The sequence below is a fragment of the Abramis brama genome, assembly GCF_963993115.1.
Source record: "Abramis brama genome assembly, chromosome: 10".
Lineage (NCBI taxonomy): Eukaryota > Metazoa > Chordata > Actinopteri > Cypriniformes > Leuciscidae > Abramis > Abramis brama.
Genome location: NC_139972.1, coordinates 10503875 through 10520929, shown reverse-complemented (window position 1 = coordinate 10520929; position 17055 = coordinate 10503875). Strand labels below are relative to the sequence as shown.

At 36.3% G+C, this 17055-nt stretch overlaps 1 protein-coding gene across 2 annotated transcripts in view; it reads right to left on the bottom strand.

Annotated features, from left to right (window-relative positions):
* epha4l (eph receptor A4, like) overlaps window positions 1–14828 on the bottom strand; it is a 39133-nt gene extending 24305 nt beyond the window's left edge. Inside the window, exons 1-3 of one of the 2 annotated variants that reach the window (XM_084125936.1) lie at window positions 14651–14828; window positions 13707–13774; window positions 8569–9232 (exon numbers count right to left, since the gene is read on the bottom strand). In XM_084125936.1, coding sequence (XP_083982062.1) covers window positions 8569–9232; window positions 13707–13774; window positions 14651–14747 — 829 coding nt within the window. In that variant the 5' untranslated portion in view covers window positions 14748–14828. The remainder of the gene's footprint in view (window positions 1–8568; window positions 9233–13706; window positions 13775–14650) is intronic. The other variant, XM_084125935.1, reaches the window with a different exon arrangement.
* Between the last annotated feature and the right edge of the window lie 2227 nt (window positions 14829–17055).

The following is a 17055-nucleotide window of genomic DNA, read 5'->3' as shown; positions in this document are numbered from 1 at the left end:
TAGCCCCTAGAACTATAAGTACATAGTTAGAATTGCTGTGTAAATGCATTTATGCCATATCTGAGCAGCATTAAACTGTCTGTGTAAACTAAAGACACCAAAATGCTATTTCAGAAGTGCGTTTATGCCACCTTTGCAGTGTAAATTTGACATGTCACCTGAGCTTGACCTCTCCTCAACAACACTCAACATGAACACATTTACCTCATCAAAGGTGTGGCTGAATTATTTATTAATATACATTATGAAACCACAATGCTGTTGGTATTATTGTGTCAAAGCATGTTGTTTTAAAAAACAGATTTTGGCAGGTTTTTGAATGTATTGATGCAAGACTTCCTGAAATGACCTGAACTTCACGCTCCCCTGAACACGTACACCAACTTCCACCATTCAGAGAGAGGAATTTCCCAAAATTTACTGCGCGTTTATCTGTGGTAAAATCGCGTACACCCTGTAGGGCTGCAGGGGTCTTTAAAATCCGAGCGCAATTAATAAAACCACAGGGTTTTAATAGCAACTACCATGAAAAGAAAAGAAAAGAATGGAGTGATTAGAGAGATGAGTGTGTGTCTGGCAAGGTCTGCACATATTGTTCAACATGAAAAGTTGTGGCAGTATTTTCTAATACAGGAAGATTAGGCACTGGAGGATATGCAAATGAGTTATACACACACATATCCAGAGAGAGAGAGAGAGAGAGAGAGAGAGAGAGTGAGAGTGTGTGAGAGTGTGTGTTCAGGTGAATTTATAAATACTTGATACCATGTGTGCATGTGACTTATAGGGTCAGGGTAAAAAAATAAGGGTGTGTATTTTTAGTTTGTTTATCTAAAACTCTGGAAATGCGGGACGACAGACTGTCTGGAGTTGCAACACCTTCCATTGTGCATGTGTGTGTATGTGCGCGTTTATGGGAAGTGGGAGAGAATTTGGTACGTTTCTATTGATTTGTTGGGAAAACAAACACACAATAAAAAAACACACCTATAGTACAAACGCGTACACGTGAACGTAATGATGCTGTGGCGGTGCAACATGATGAATATGGCAGCAGTTACATGACAAACTCTCTTATTTTGACCTTTAACCTATGGAACTTTCTCTTGACCTTTAGGAATGAGGCTCTGTGACATGTGGTCAGTTTTCTCAATCAGTTTACTATGTGGATATACTCAAAGGTAAAAATCCTTCATAAATATAATAAAAAATGTTTCAGTGATTCTAAAAATTCAATAGCCGTTTCTCTATAACAACAGAAGACAAACAATAGAAGTCTATGATATGTTGTCATGGACTATGTGCATTAGGGCTGGGCATTGAGTTGGGCAAGTTGATTCATTTCAATTATTTGATTCAAAATCTATTTCAATGATTTGACTGCATCATAACTCAATGTCAAGTTGCAGAGTCTTACATAAATATAAATATATATGTAAATCATATATCATTTTTTACATAAGAATAATAATAATAATAATAATAATAATAATAATAATAATAATAATAATTCATTATATAGCCTAATTAAATATTATTATATGATATGATATATGATATGATATTATATTATATTAATTATATTATATTATATTATATTATATTATATTATATTATATTATATTATATTATATTATAAACAGTGTGGAAAGTATAAAACTATGTCTATGGTAAAATTTTTATTATATTTAACTTCTTGCATTGAATATTTTGAATCTTCTTGGCTTCAGTGGCTGTTTGGTGAAAAGTTGTGGTTCCTTGGACTGCAAAACACACAAACACACACACACACATATACATATATATATATATATATATATATATATATATATATATATATACATATATATATATATATATATATATATATATATATATATATACATACATATATATATATATATATACATACATATATATATATATATATATATATATATATATATATATATATATATATATATATATATATATATATTCAGCAACACTATGAGATCAATTTATGCTGATACAGTAAATTATTGGCTGACATAAATATGTCATAATGATATTGAACATCTTTGTGCCTGAAGCTTCAGTGGGTCAATTGCTAAACCACTGATGTCCATTTGTGCAACAAATTAGTATGGATCTGTTTCAAAACATAGCGAGGACATCATTTTAGGGCATCATAGAAATAATCCGGATATTATCCCTGCTCCAAAAGACAGCCAGCACCCATATGCTATATTCTAAATTAAAAAATGTACATGCATGCTTTGCCTATAAAAATGTATGCAATATTCTGGAAAGAACAAATACAATAGGTCAGTGATATTTGTGTGTTTTATGTTTTTTATTGCTTACTTGAGTATTGCTTTGTTACTGTACCAGTTACGATGATGCCTTAGAAGAACAGCAAGGGAGTTCACTAGGTTTTGGAACAGACTTTCTCACTGTATTAAAAGAGTATCTATCTAACGCATTACGTTTTTACACCTCTTTACGTCCATCATTCCATCACAAAGAAGACTAAAACTGAGAAAAGACCACCTACACACCTCCTACGGTTTGACGAGCTTAAGATTACAACTCAAAACCTTGCAATCACAGCCCATTGTTACAGCAGAGCGAAGAGAGAAACAGAGAGAGAGAGAGAGAAAGAGACAGCGTCTGTCATCACATCAAAGGGATGTTTAAAGGGAACGCGAAGTGAATGATGAGGAAAAGAAATCAAAGACCACCTAAAAACCTCTCTTTCTCTAGACATCAGCTCCTTTTCATTCTCTCGTCTTTTCCTGTCTGAGAGGAGGGCGCTGACCTTCCCTGTGTGCTGACAAATCTGTTTTTCTCTGCGATCACCTCCTTTATTCTCGCTGTCTTTCTGTCTTTTGTTGTTCCCCCTTCCTCTTACTGCATGTCTATCTCTCTCTCTGTCTTTTTTAACCCCCTCTTGACAGAAAATAAAAGACAAATTCAAAGGCAGAAGGAAAGTGAGTGTGAGAGAGAAAACAATACAGAACTTCCAGCAAGATACCGAAACCCAACACTGATGGTTAAAACACTACAACTTGTCCTAACGGCAAACCACATTATCGGAAATGACTAAAGCAGCGACACAGTTTTCATGCAAAAACAGCAGGATATGCACATATTACTTTTTTTCCTTCATGAAGCACAAAATAAGACATTTTCCAAAAAAATTAATGAATAATAATAATTAAAAAAACATCCTAGTCGCCTTTTTGCATCCAGTAACAATGAATGGGGACTACAAAGTTTCAAGCTTTAAAAAGCAATTATTATCATGCACTATATACCAAGTTTGCTGAAGTCAACTTTGATCTTTGGATGAGAAACAATCGAATATTAGCGAATATTAGCGAATATTTTTTCGCTATTCACTACCAGATTTAAATATGGTATTTTATAAACAATATATTATGTATAACAATATTTAAACCCTAATTTATATAAACAGTGTGGAAAGTACAAGTATAATTTGTACAAGCATAATTATATGGTACTTAACTTCTTGCATTAAACATTTTAAATCTTCTTGGGTGAAATTGTTAGTGAAAAATTAAGGATCCTCTCACTACCAAAAAAGTAATAATGTATGACTTGTCCACGATATATACCAAGTTTTCTGAAGTCATGATAACAGACTAAAAATTGTCGCTTTTAGGAAAAATGCATGACTTTTGAAGACTTGAAATTCACAGCACATCATATGGATAATTTTATGCTTCTTTTTTGTCTCTTAAATTAAGAAACAAGACGTTTGCTAAATGCTCCCTATTTAGAGCAACGTGAGGGTGAGTAGGTGATGTATGGGTGCACTTTCCCTTTAACAGAGCTGAATCAGAGCTGAATTTGACTGAAACAAGAGAGGGAAATTCAGGTCAGCCGAGGCAACACACGTCTCCTGTCGTTCCCTTGTAAGACTTCCAGAGAGTCCATTAAGTCTGGTTAATATAAGGGACTGTCAGCGAGCTGCAACATTATATCAATGTTACGGTGGTGCCGTCCCTCTCGCTTCTGTCACGCTCCTTTTAGAGGGGGGAGAGCCGGCGTTGAGAGAGACAGTCGGAGATAAAGAACTGAGGGAACAGAACACCATCCAGACCAGAAACAGCTCTCAACACCTCTGTAATGATGTTCGACTCGCACACACAGGACTCTTTCTATCTCTGCTTCCTCTGGTGAGGAACTGGGTTGGGTTGTCCCGAGCTCTTCAGGCGGAGGTAAACTCTGACCCGTTCCTTTTAGCCTGGTGTGTGGTTAAACCGTTCAGGCATGTCGGAGAATAAAAAAAAGAAAAAGAGGCCACAAAAAGCTGGAACACCAACTTTCCCTCAGCTCAAATAAATGGCACGAGAAAAAAAAAGCACAAGTGATGAAGAAAAGGTGAGAGAGATTGATTCCTTCCGCTCATGTCCTTTCCTTCATTACCCAGAGGAAATATTAAGGCTCAGAGATTGCTCGTTCATAGCTCAGATTAGATCAAACATAAAATGGGTACTTTCAAACTTAAGCCATATGAACTTCATTTATAACACTATTGCATTACTTTTGTGTAAATACAAAAGTATTTTACACGCCAGCATTTGGTTTTCGCAAGCGACAACAGTGTATAACCAGTTCTAACGCAATGGCAAAACTTCGAGGAAAGCATGCCAACTGTTCTGTCGTTGCTGCACAGACGAGCACTGAACACTATTTGACCAAAAAAATGTCACAGCTGTCTTATAAAGACCTCAGGGAACTGTGTCAACTTGTGTAAAAGATAAACATGACGGTACATGCAAGTCGATGAGATGAATCAATGTAACTCCACAACAACTACATAAATGTATCTACTAACCACTCAGAAACGTTGAGGTGCATCTAGAAAGTTGCAACCTCTTCCTGAGTCTCTCCGGTACACTCCGCTACTGGTTATTTCTGAGATTTTGGATGAGTGAGATTCACTGTTTTGAAGCCGAAGCTCGTGTAAAGGATCAGCCGTCTTCTGGACAGAGTTTTTGCTCACACCCAAAAAAGGGGCACATTTGACAAACTATAATAAATTATCTGGGGGGAATTTTGAGCTGAAATTTCACAGACACATTCTGAGGACACCATATATTTATATTACATTTTGTGAAAAGGGGAATAATATGTCACCTTTAAAGAGATCACATTTGCAGGCCAAGTGTAAACCTCCGAGCCAAAAGTAGAGAAACTGTTCTGGAAAAGACAGAACCAACTGACAGACAAAGATTATATTGCATTATTTTTCATAATTTATGTTTTATTTTATTAGTATTTATCCTTGTAATTTCTAAATCTAATTTACAGTCTACTAACTCTTCTAAAACTCAAGACACGTAAGATTAAGCAGACGAAATAAGTATAAATCCCTATTTGTTCTCCCTTGAATATAACTTCTGTCTGAAAAACAATTGAGACTGTAAAGATGCATCTGTCCTGTGGGTGTTGTTGATCATGCAACAGGCGGCTTTAAATCACACAGAACAAACAGCAGCTTCTCTCTTGCCGTCCCCCATCGGGCCCATATAGAGACCGGGAGCCGAGATCACAGCTCCCGAGTCTCCATGGCATCCTGTGGAACCTCAGCTGTCAAGAGTTTTGAAGTCTTAATAAATTTCTCCTCTCCAGCTGTCAGCCAAGCGTCAGAGATGGATGAAAGAGTCAGTGACCTTTGACCTGCCCGAGACCTCTTCTTCAGCTCCCCCCAGTGAACCCCCAAAAACTCTCACAGAACCCCGAGACTCTATTGCAACTGCAGATTCCTTTCAGCTCAACGTCAACCCTGAAGAAGCCCAACAATAGTGTCGACTGCATCCCACAGATAGTTTCACATGCAATGCAGCTCTACAGAAGAAACTAGTAAAATAATGCTGTTTTTCACACAGTACTGCTACTGTACATATAGAGGTAACTTTTTCTAAATAATATCATGCATTTAATTTAATGTTTTTAGCAACAAATTGTCCCCATGCAAACTTCTAAAATGTGTGTGAGGTGTTTTGTTAGACATGGCTATCTGGTGTGCAAAAGTCTTGCGTTTCACCATTTGAAGTTTTTGCTTCATTTTAAAGTAAAAACTGTCCACAGTGACACCAGAAAACTACAGTATGAATAAAAAAAAAAACATACAAGTCAAGCAAAGCATTTCCATTTTGAAAAGAGTCTCTCAACCAGCTGATGAAGACAAAAAATAATGCAACAACTGTTATTTAAAAAAAAATGTAAAAAAAATTATAATTATATATATATATATATATATATATATATATATATATATATACATACATTTTATTATATATTTGTATATAATCTAATTAACATTGACATCCATAGAAGGAAATACTGGAAATGTCACAAAAAATATCTATGCAAAGTGTGAAAACAATCTATAAAATGTTGCTATTTAGTTTTCAATTTTCAGAATAATTAATGTGGATTCAAATGCCATCAATATTCATGCAAGCTAATAATCTGAATAACTATTAATCGGCCTGTAACACAATTCCCCTCCAAAAACTCATGGTGGACTTGACGCACACTTAAGGAAACCTGAAACAGCTCCAGATGACTGCACTTGCGGCCTGATCGAGAACGTAACCTTTGATCTGTGACCTCTCGGGGCAAAGGTCAAGGGTGGCGCCGGCTTTCCCTCATCATCACGATGGAAACCACGAAAAGTGTTTGCAGTGCGTCTTTGCGGCAAATGGCAGCACATGTCTAGAAGTCATTAAGCACAAGAGAAGTCCTACTTTCCCTTTTCTCTGTCAACACTTCTGTGTGACACGTATTTATTATTGTCACAGGCTCTTATTTGGCTTGATCTATGGCAGAATGAGATGTCAGTTTTAAAGATAATTACATTTTTTCTCCTCCAAGGATCCATTCATCACACTCGGGGCCCTCTGCCATTTTTAGATTCTTGATAACATGCCTCAACTCATTCCATCTTTCTCTCTCTCTCACACACACACACACATCCACAGTGAGTCACATCCTATTATGTGGCATGAAGTTGCCAAAAATCTGTTAATTACAAAGTCCAGAGCCTAACTAGTATGATTATAATGAACTTAGTTCCGTGAGAACGCTTGGTTGAGGACAGCACTCTCTTCTCGTCCTCTCTGTTTGTAATCAGCATCTCTTGTTCTCACGTAACGGTCTCATGGGAGGAACGAGCTCAGTCCTCCTTATTACACAACCACAAATGCTGATAAACCAGAATCAGAAGTGCTATTATTACCACCTGATGACAGACGCTTGAAAGAAGAAGGGAAAAGATGGATGGATGGATGGATGGATGGACGGATGGCAGTGTTGTGCGCCATTCAGAAGTGAATTTGAACTGAATTTGAAATTAACAAAAATTATGCAGAATTGCAATTTGCATGTAAGTAGTATTAAAATTAATTAACATTTTTAAGAAACTGATAACTGCAATTTTTAAATAGAAATGCATGACATTTTTTTAATTAGATGTTTGAAACTTTACAGAATGCAACAGCACCACTACCCACTTTTTCAGCGGCCTCGGATCTGGAAGTATTTTTCCCATCCACTTCTCCCATAGGGATTTTTAAAAAAGTCTTAATTTAAGAGTTTTAACTAAGCCATGAACCAAGTCAACCAGCTCTGAGATTAAAACATTACAAACTTTGATTTGAAGCAAAAAAAGTGTTTGAAAATCAAACAAAAAAGACAAAGGCACAAGACTGTGTACTTAAAAGCTTTAACAAGGGAAAGAACTACAATCCCATTGTGAATGGCATAGGCTAATCAAATAAAAAATGTATTCAAAGATGTTGATTATACATACAGATACAATATATTTTACGTTAAGTAATTTGAGAGCATAGGGAAACTAACTTTACGTCCTTCACAGTGCTTCATGGGAGTGGGCGAGCAGCAGTAAATACATTTATTTAAGAGATTAAATGATAGGTGGAGATTTCTTTTGTAGAATCATGGGTAATGGAATTTTGATAATAATGCAGCCTGATGGCTTCAACAAAAGCATAAACCATCAATTATTTTTATATTTACAATTATTACATAATTACAAGTTATTATTAAAAATCAATTCCATTATGGAGAAAAAAAATCTTCTGGAACCTGAGTGTTGCACTCTATAGGCTTTATGCCGAACATCACATGAACAGACCGGAAAACTGGTTTCAGACAGAGAAAGTGTTAACAGCAGCATGAACTGATTGCGATAGCTACGGAATTTTTATGTGTAAAAAAAAAAAAAGTCAACCTGCATATGCGATGAAGATTAGTTTTGCTCATCTTTGGTAGGTAAGAAACACAGCTCCATATTTAATGTAGCATGTTCAAAAGAACTGAACCTGAAGCGATGCGACCTGTTTTACAGAATGTGGAAGTTTGTTGTGCACGACCCGCATAGGCCTTACAGACAGAGAGAAAGACAGAACAATCAACTTCCTGTGGGTGTGGACAATTCAATTCAAAATTCCAACTCAAGAACTGATAATTTGAAACATTTTGCCCAAGATCGGTTGTGCTAGTTTGACTGTAACATCAGAAGTGTCTTACCTTGACATTGCTCATTCCTTTCCTCGTATCCTGGGTTACACAGGCAATTCCCGATGGGCACCAGCCACTCTCCATCTGCGCCGCAGTACATTTTGGGAACCTCCTGCTCTTCCGAATTATTCACACAGGAGCCGCGCACCTCCACCAGGGATGACGTGTCCGCCCCAGTTACTGTGTCAGGAAACTGCGCTAGGTTCCTCACGGCTAACGGACACTTTTTGTAAAACACACGAACAGAAACCAGCGCGATACAAGCCCCTACATCCTGAAAGGCCAGATAGAAGCCCGTGCGACTCATAACGCCGACATCCCGTACCTCAGTGTTCAGCTTCATGATCCGATCACCGATATCCACCTGCGTGAAGCTCTCGTCCGCCGCCACCGTGTCAATCTTAGCAAAGCGGCTCTCGTGAGTGTACCGCTCGTTATCAGAGTCAGACTCGAGGTAGTAGAGGTTGAACGTCTCTTTGCATGTGCCGATGACGCCGGGCAGGCTGTTACAGTCACGCAGGGTGAATTTAATCTCGATGTAGATACGCTGGGCCGGGCCACGCCGTATCCAGTGAGTCTTGAGCCAGTTGTTCTGACTGGGCTCCATTACGTTACACACCTGGTATGTTCTGATGGGGATGTTCTTCTCGTCCATGATGCTCACCTCTTCCCACTGCATGAGACAGCACAAGAACAATGTTAGGAATGAGAAGAAAATCATGAAAATCATTTATTTATAAGACCTTCTCAATTCCGTAGCAGATACAGGTGGAGCTGGGGAAGGTGGAGGGTTTCTGAAAGCGCGCTGCAAATGCTTTCAAAAGTATTTGAAAGTTGAGCAGTGAGCTCATTGGCTACTGATACAGCAGGAACCAATCAGCTGTGCCCTATAGAGAATAATGTGACTAAATGAAATGTAATGAGATAAGAAACAAAGTCTACAGTGAAATAATGACAAAAAAACAAGTCTTTCTACTAAGTTGTCCTTTTCCGATTCACAAACCGGTTCTTTTTACTGAATCAGAAACAGCGCATCTCGTTTGGATTCACAAATACACGAGTCGGTTCTTTAATGAATTTACACAAAGTCACAAGTTACTTTTTAAAAATAAATTAAAGGGGTGGTATAATGCCCCTTTTTACAAGATGTAAAATAAGTCTCTGATGTCCCCAGAGTGTGTACGTGAAATTTTAGCTATAAATACCCCACAGATATTTTTTATAGCATGTTAAAATTGTCACTTTTTTGAGGGTGAGCAAAAACGCGTCATTTTGTGTGTGGGCTCTTTAAATGCAAATGAGCTGCTGCTCCCGGCACAGAGGGGGCGGAGCTTCAAGAGCTCATTCTTAGCAGAGCCATATAGAGCCCATTGTTGTGAGGTGGGGTTTATGTAAATTTTGGGGTTTGTGATGTCACTAACCCGGGAGGACGCTTGTGTACTCCCTACCAGCCGTTTGTTGTAGTCATAAAAAAGTGATTTCTGTAAAAGAAAACATCTCCCTTTGATTTGAACTTTGAGCATCATAACTTTGCAGATGTTGTTTATGCTCAAACAGCAACATTACACACTAACTCAAGTTAGAAAAGTTAAATCATAATCAACCACCCCTTTAAAATAATTCAAACGATGCAAATGACAATGAAAATAATTTAATTTCACCTGTGAGTAGTTTTTATGTCAATTGCACTTTAAGCTAAGGCTACTGTATGTCCTCATGTATCCTAATATGGATAATGTTTTGTGGAAGTGAATATATTATATTCGGTCAATTGAGAATTATCAATTATCAATAAATCAAAGAAGGGCATTTTGTTAACCAGTTATGAAAGAACTTGTGATGAAACCAATCAATCAATTCCAATCAGAGCATCCCTATAAAAAAGATTTGATACATACAGTAGGGATGCATTATATATTGGACGATGTGTTGATTTTTAATGTTATTGGCCTGATAAGAAAATTTGATCGATATATTAAAGCCGATAAATAATGTATTATTTCTGAGTTTTGAATTGCTTGAAATATGATGGGAATCACTTCAAAAAGGAAAATACAGTCAAGTGCAACATGTGCAGCGCAAGTCTGCCGTATAGGCTACATAAAATTATAACGAGAACATAATTTGGGGCTTGTGACATGGCTTTTAATGGTGAGTCTTTTGTTTTTGTAATCAGGCTCTCGAAAATTATCAAAAAATTTGGATTTACATATATTGGCTAATATAACGGTTATCGGCTTTCAAATATAAAGAATTATCATTTATCGGTATCGGTATCTGTCAATTTTCAAATCGGTGCATCCCTAACATAAAGTATGATACTCGCCAGACTCCCAAGAAACAGAAAACAACTGATCATTTAACTAAACAAACATGAGGTCATTCAGAGTGAAAACGGGACTGAACCATGGGAAGCTGTAGAGTAAATGTAGATCTGAAACATAACATCTGTTTCACTCTTACAGGCTTGAGTATACGTTTGCCTGAACTAACCTCAGAAAATGCGTATTCTTCTTCTTCGACTAGCCTCAGATACAATAACAACTGTAGACAGTCATTAATGTTGTACAGCCTAACACTTCTCAGCGTCTGCTAAACCAGCATTACAGCCACTGATTGGACTCATTGAGTTTTCATCATCTAATCAGCAGTAATGACTTTTATTACAGCAAACGAACACACTCTAAACACATGCTAATACCCAAGAGTCTGACTGGGTATCATGTTAACCTGCGGTCAAAAGTTTGGAATAATTAAAAAAATGTTATGTTTCTGAAAGAAGTATCTTACGCTCACCATGGTTGCATTTATTTAATTAAATCGGCAATATTGTGAAATATTTTTCAAATTTAAAATATTTTTTTTCTATTTGAATATATTTCAAAATGTAATTTATTCCCATGATCAAAGCTGAATTTTCAGCATCATTACACCAGTCTTCAGTGTCTTGAATTATTCTAATTAATTAAAAAAAAAAAAAATCATAATTATCTCCAAACTTTTGATGGTAGTGTAAGTGCATTATTAATTTGACCTTGAATTATGTGCATTTATTGATTTAGGAGAAAATTGATTTATCCAAAGTGACTTACAAGTGTGCACATCTCATTTAATAAGTACAGACTGCTTTACAATTTTACCAAGTGATTAAAATTTTTATAAAGCAAAAAACAATTTGTCAAAAATGTATTATGCCAAATAGGCATTGTGTAGTGTGATGTCCATTGAATGCATATGCACAATACCTTAATATTTTTTAATTTGTTCCTGTGATATTGGTAGCCACAGTCCCACAAAGACCATCCTGACGGCCCTTAATAATCTCCAGGAATTATTCATCGTGCGCTAAACCTAATTGAGCGTGTTTGTGGGATAATAAGACTGACAGTGATCTGGCATCCGTCAGGAACCGTGATTGTCTCTGTTCGGCTCGTCCCTTCATCCGTGTAACTACGGAGGCCCAGAGGAGCAGCGCAGAGATAAGAACCCGGAGCTGCCGATAGCAGGACTAGAGGAGAAAAGAGCTAATTGGCCGTATTAAAGTCTGAATACCCGCCCACCGTCCGTGCCAAAGGCCTGTCCATCACGGAGAAGATCACAGAGGGAGAGGAACTCAGGAGCTCAATGAAACTTGGATCGATGCGAAAGGAAGCCGAGCTGCTCTGTAGTGAAAGGGAATTCTGTGTGTTTTATTGAATCGCTGATGTGGTAATTTAGATCCACCTGATCTTAAGATGTTAAGCGGCTAATTGGTGATGAGGGGCTCCGAAAAGTGCAGAGATCCCAAGAAGCATACATTATCGGACAGAACCCGCTGACCCCCTCAATCTGAAATCTCACACACACACACACACACACACACACACACACACACACACACACACACACACACACACACACACACACACACACACACACACACACACACACACACTCAAACAGACCTTTTCTCTGCCTCTGGGTTGCCAAGTCTCTCCCCCCTACCTCTTTTGAGAGAAAAGGGATAGAGTTTCCTAACAAAGGCCATTTCTGTCTCCCTCTACTATTTAGGAAATTTGACGCCCGTCGCTGTAACCTAGCTTTCCAAAATTTACATCCGAGAGAAGTGGAGAGAGCAGGGTGATCTCATTCGTGTTTGGAGGTATTCATACGTGACATGAACGTTTTTGGACAGTGAAACGTAGAATATCAACTTACTGACAGCATCAAAAACGTAAATGCGTTTACATACGATATGCAAAAGTCTATAAATCCCTCTGAAAACTGGTTATACTGAAACAGCGAGTTTAAAACTCAAACACAATCCCATGGCACTTCTGAGAAAAGGATGAGAAACTTTGCCTAAAAAGACATTATAAATTGAAAATGTATTTATTAAAAAACTCCAGATGGATCAAACAAAAATAGTCATCTGCACTCTGTTATTGGAGGATGTTTTACCAGAAAATACTCTTTCAGTCTTTTTTTACTTAAAAAATTCACGTCTAATTCAATGTGTTACTTGTCATTATTTGAGAAATTTAGTAGCAATTTCTGAGTGAATATTGTTTCAAAGTAAATCCTACACTAGTGTAGTGTTTAATCTTCCGAGCAGAATTTTTTTTTAACTGTTATAACATATTTGGTACATCTAAATGTGTTAAATAAATGTTATGGTGTTTAACATATTAAAATTAATCTCATTTAATAATAATACAATGCAATTTACCTATGAATTTAATATTCTATGAACTTCAAACGATTTGCAAACATTTGTATGTCCTTTTAGGCTTAACAATGTAGATGCTTTCAATACATTGATATTGTGTAATACAAATAAAGGTTTCAACAGGTTTTTAGTGGGGTTTTTTGTTTGTTTTTTTGCAGTGATGCCATTAAAGAACCATTCTGGGTTCCATAAATAATCTATTTTCACTCTAAAGAACATTTAGTGCAATGGAAACATTCTATGGATATTAAAGGTTCTTCATGGAACGATTGATGCCATAAAGAACCTTTATTTTTAGGAGTGTTTTTATCATGCATATTGTATTGTATCTATCTAAATGTATTGAAATGTGCTAGAACTATACGTATGAATACTAAAGAGATCAAGTTGGAACGGGAGATGGAGAAAGAGGGAGCGAGAGATGGGTTTTTTGACTCACCCCTCCTTCCGTCGGGCTGGCGACCCATGCCAGTTCTCCCAGCACTGATCTGGAATCCAACAGCGGGACTGATGGAGAATAAGACAGAAGACTTGAGAATGAGATCGCCAAAACTTGTGTGTTTTACCCTATAGTGGAGAAAACTGATGCTAGGATGAAGTTTTGAAGGCTTAAATCTCTGATAAATAATGACAACAGCTGCAAAGGAGCCCAAAAAGTGACAGACAAGTGCACAAGGGTTTGATCTGAGAGCACTGACTTGAGTAGGAAAATGGTTAATAAATCATTAAATAGTAATCGACAAAAGAATGATCAAAATATAAAGACTTGAATAAATTTTTTTTTTCTTTTCTTGAAAATTATTAAAACATTTCTGTTCAACAAAGATAACTCCAGACTACACAAGAGATAATAATTATAAAGCAACAGTTATTATTATGATGTGTGATATTATATGTAGGATAATGTTTATATTTCCAGAAATCAAATTATTACTATTTCATTCTTGTGACTGCAAGACCAAAAAAGGGCCCAGATCACATTCAATGTAAAATTAAAGACATATGAGTATGACATTATACATACTAATTAGGGGAAGGATAAAAATAATAGTGAATAATTAAAGATCTAAAAAATAAATCTAAAATGTGGATAATAAATCTGTGGCATATCTCTATATGAATAGTATTTTGTTTTAAAGCTATTAACATGTCAATTGTACTGCTCTGTTTATATAGTACATTATATTCTCGGACATCACTTGCAACAAACTCCTTTAAAACTTCTTTAAAACTCCTTAAAAAATAAAAAAATAAAACTTAGCGTTTTTTCTTAACTTGAGGGATTTGTTAACTGCCCACATATCGTTACCGTTTTACTTGCATGTGCCCCTGAGTTTTACTGTGCGCCCTAAACTTTTCCTCTTTTATTGCAACCCCTCTTACCTTCATTCGCCGGATAATTCCATGGAGCGGACAGACCTGCACAAATCCCCAGGAAAAGTGAGGTGAGCGCGTAAATAATCCCGGCCATGAGCGCCATTCGTCCAGTAACTGTCTCTCCGTTATTCCTATTTATTCCTCGTGCTGCTCCGCGCGACTGATCTTGAGGTGCACGAGACGCGCACTCAGCGAGATCTGCTGGAGGGGGCGTGGCATCTGTAGTGACGTACCAGTCAATCAATCAAGAAAGAAAGAAGTGTTCATTTGTTTAAATTATCGATGTGTGTATGTATTATTTTAGAAATTCTGTATCGTTTTTTTTAATTTGTGTTTGTGTATGTCTATGTATATTCCCTTGGCAATGTTCTTATGTTATTGTTGTTTAAGCATTAATAATAATAGGCTAATTAAAAAAAAGTTTTTCGAAAAAATGTATAGGCTAATGTATAGGCTAATTGTGTAAATCATCTATAAGATTTTTTTTTAAATAGTATATTGTCTAAAATAATTATAATAATAACTGTTATTATTATTAATAATGAAAAAATTGTGTGTATATTGTATGCTTGTAGGTAAAAAAAGAGTTAAAAATTGCATTATGATGGATTCAAATTACAATTATTATTTAAAGTAGCATTAATTGAATTACATTTAGCCTGTATGTGTATATAATTATTATACCAATGTAACCTTAATTTTAAACATTTAATAATTTAAATTATTACACCATTGTAACCTCAATTTTAAACATTTAATTTAAACATTTAATTATTATTATTATAATTATTAAAAATATTATAAATTAGTACATAGTTTAAAGTTAGTTTATATTCATCGACCAATAATAATATAGGGAATAAAAATAATAAATAATATGAATACATTATATAATAAGATGATAATGTTAAGGATAAAAATAATATTATTTAAAGTATTTCAATATTATTATTATAATGATTGGTAGTGGATGGCAGAACATTCCTCACAGTCTTCGGGTATTGAATTGTGCAATGATCATATATCGCCATCTAGTGTCCATTTCCCGACAGAACAGGCGTAATAAACAGCATTATCATAATAGTTTTCCCCACGCGCATACCAGCGCCAAATTAACCGTCGGATGTTTTTATTTTATTTATTTCATCCACACTCGAGTGGGTGACGTGTCACATTCAAGACACTAATAAAAGAAACCCAATGTGTCGATATTATGCTGTTTGTTGTTAGAAAAGACACATTCTTAGGGCATCTGTTTGGACCACTGATCTATAATGACTATCCAGTCATTATATAGATCAGTGGTTTGGACTCAGTACAGTATCCTGGGGGTTTACAGCAATGAGACCCCTCTGCATTTTATTCAACTATTTTTCCTCTTTATACTCATCTCATTGTGAAGTAAAATGTTCGTATTGACTGAATTCCACCTGACACCCGGTTCCTCTCAGTCTCATGCATCCAGACGCATCTGCGCTCATATAGGCCTAGTCTCTCTTTTCCTCAGGGTAATATGTGGGAGATGTTTCATCTCCAGCTGACTGAGTCCAGTAGTTTCCATGAGTTGACCCTGACCTCCACTGAGAGGAACCTGTGGAGTGTGTGTGTGTGTGTGTGTGTGTGTGTGTGTGTGTGTGTGTGTGTGTGTGTGTGGATGAGGGGCAGCTGTAGCATACCTTTCTCCACTGCCTAAATGTGTGTGTTCAGATTTGACTGATATGTTCATCCTGGATGAAATACATTTAGCAGCACCAGGCTGACAGTTCCACCAGCACACTGAGAGGTGAATATATTGTATTAGTGTGTATAGTGGTAAAAGTGGTAAGGCATTTGTTATTAAATCTGAATGCAACTGCATATTGTCCTCAGGCACTGGCACCTCCAGGAATTTTTTAATGGGGTGGCCAAAGGGGGACAGTAAAAATCCTAGGGTGGCACTCTACAACATACACGGGGAAAAAGTGGTATCCTGTATTAAATTCAATACCTATGTCTTCTTTATCTAACCCTCAAAAATAATTTCTTTAAATTAAGATATACATCTACATTTATTGAGTCATTTTTTAAGTGATTTTTAAAAATAATTTGTCATGTTGATATACAGATTAAATTATTATTTTTTGACTTGCATGAAACCTCTTATTATAAAGCTTAAACATGGCCTAAAGAAGAAATATAGCCTAATCAACAGGTTAAGTAAAAATAATGAATATGTATGTATGTATGTGTGTGTGTGTGTGTGTGTGTGTGTGTGTGTGTGTGTGTGTAAGCAATAAGGTATGAGAGGCTGTGCTGTATCCTGAATAAGTCACGGCTGTTTGGCACGACGCAAAGAAAGGTCTCCTTTTGTGCTTAGACACAGAAAGCTCCAACAGATTTAGAAAAAAACAGAGTAAATAATGACAGAATTT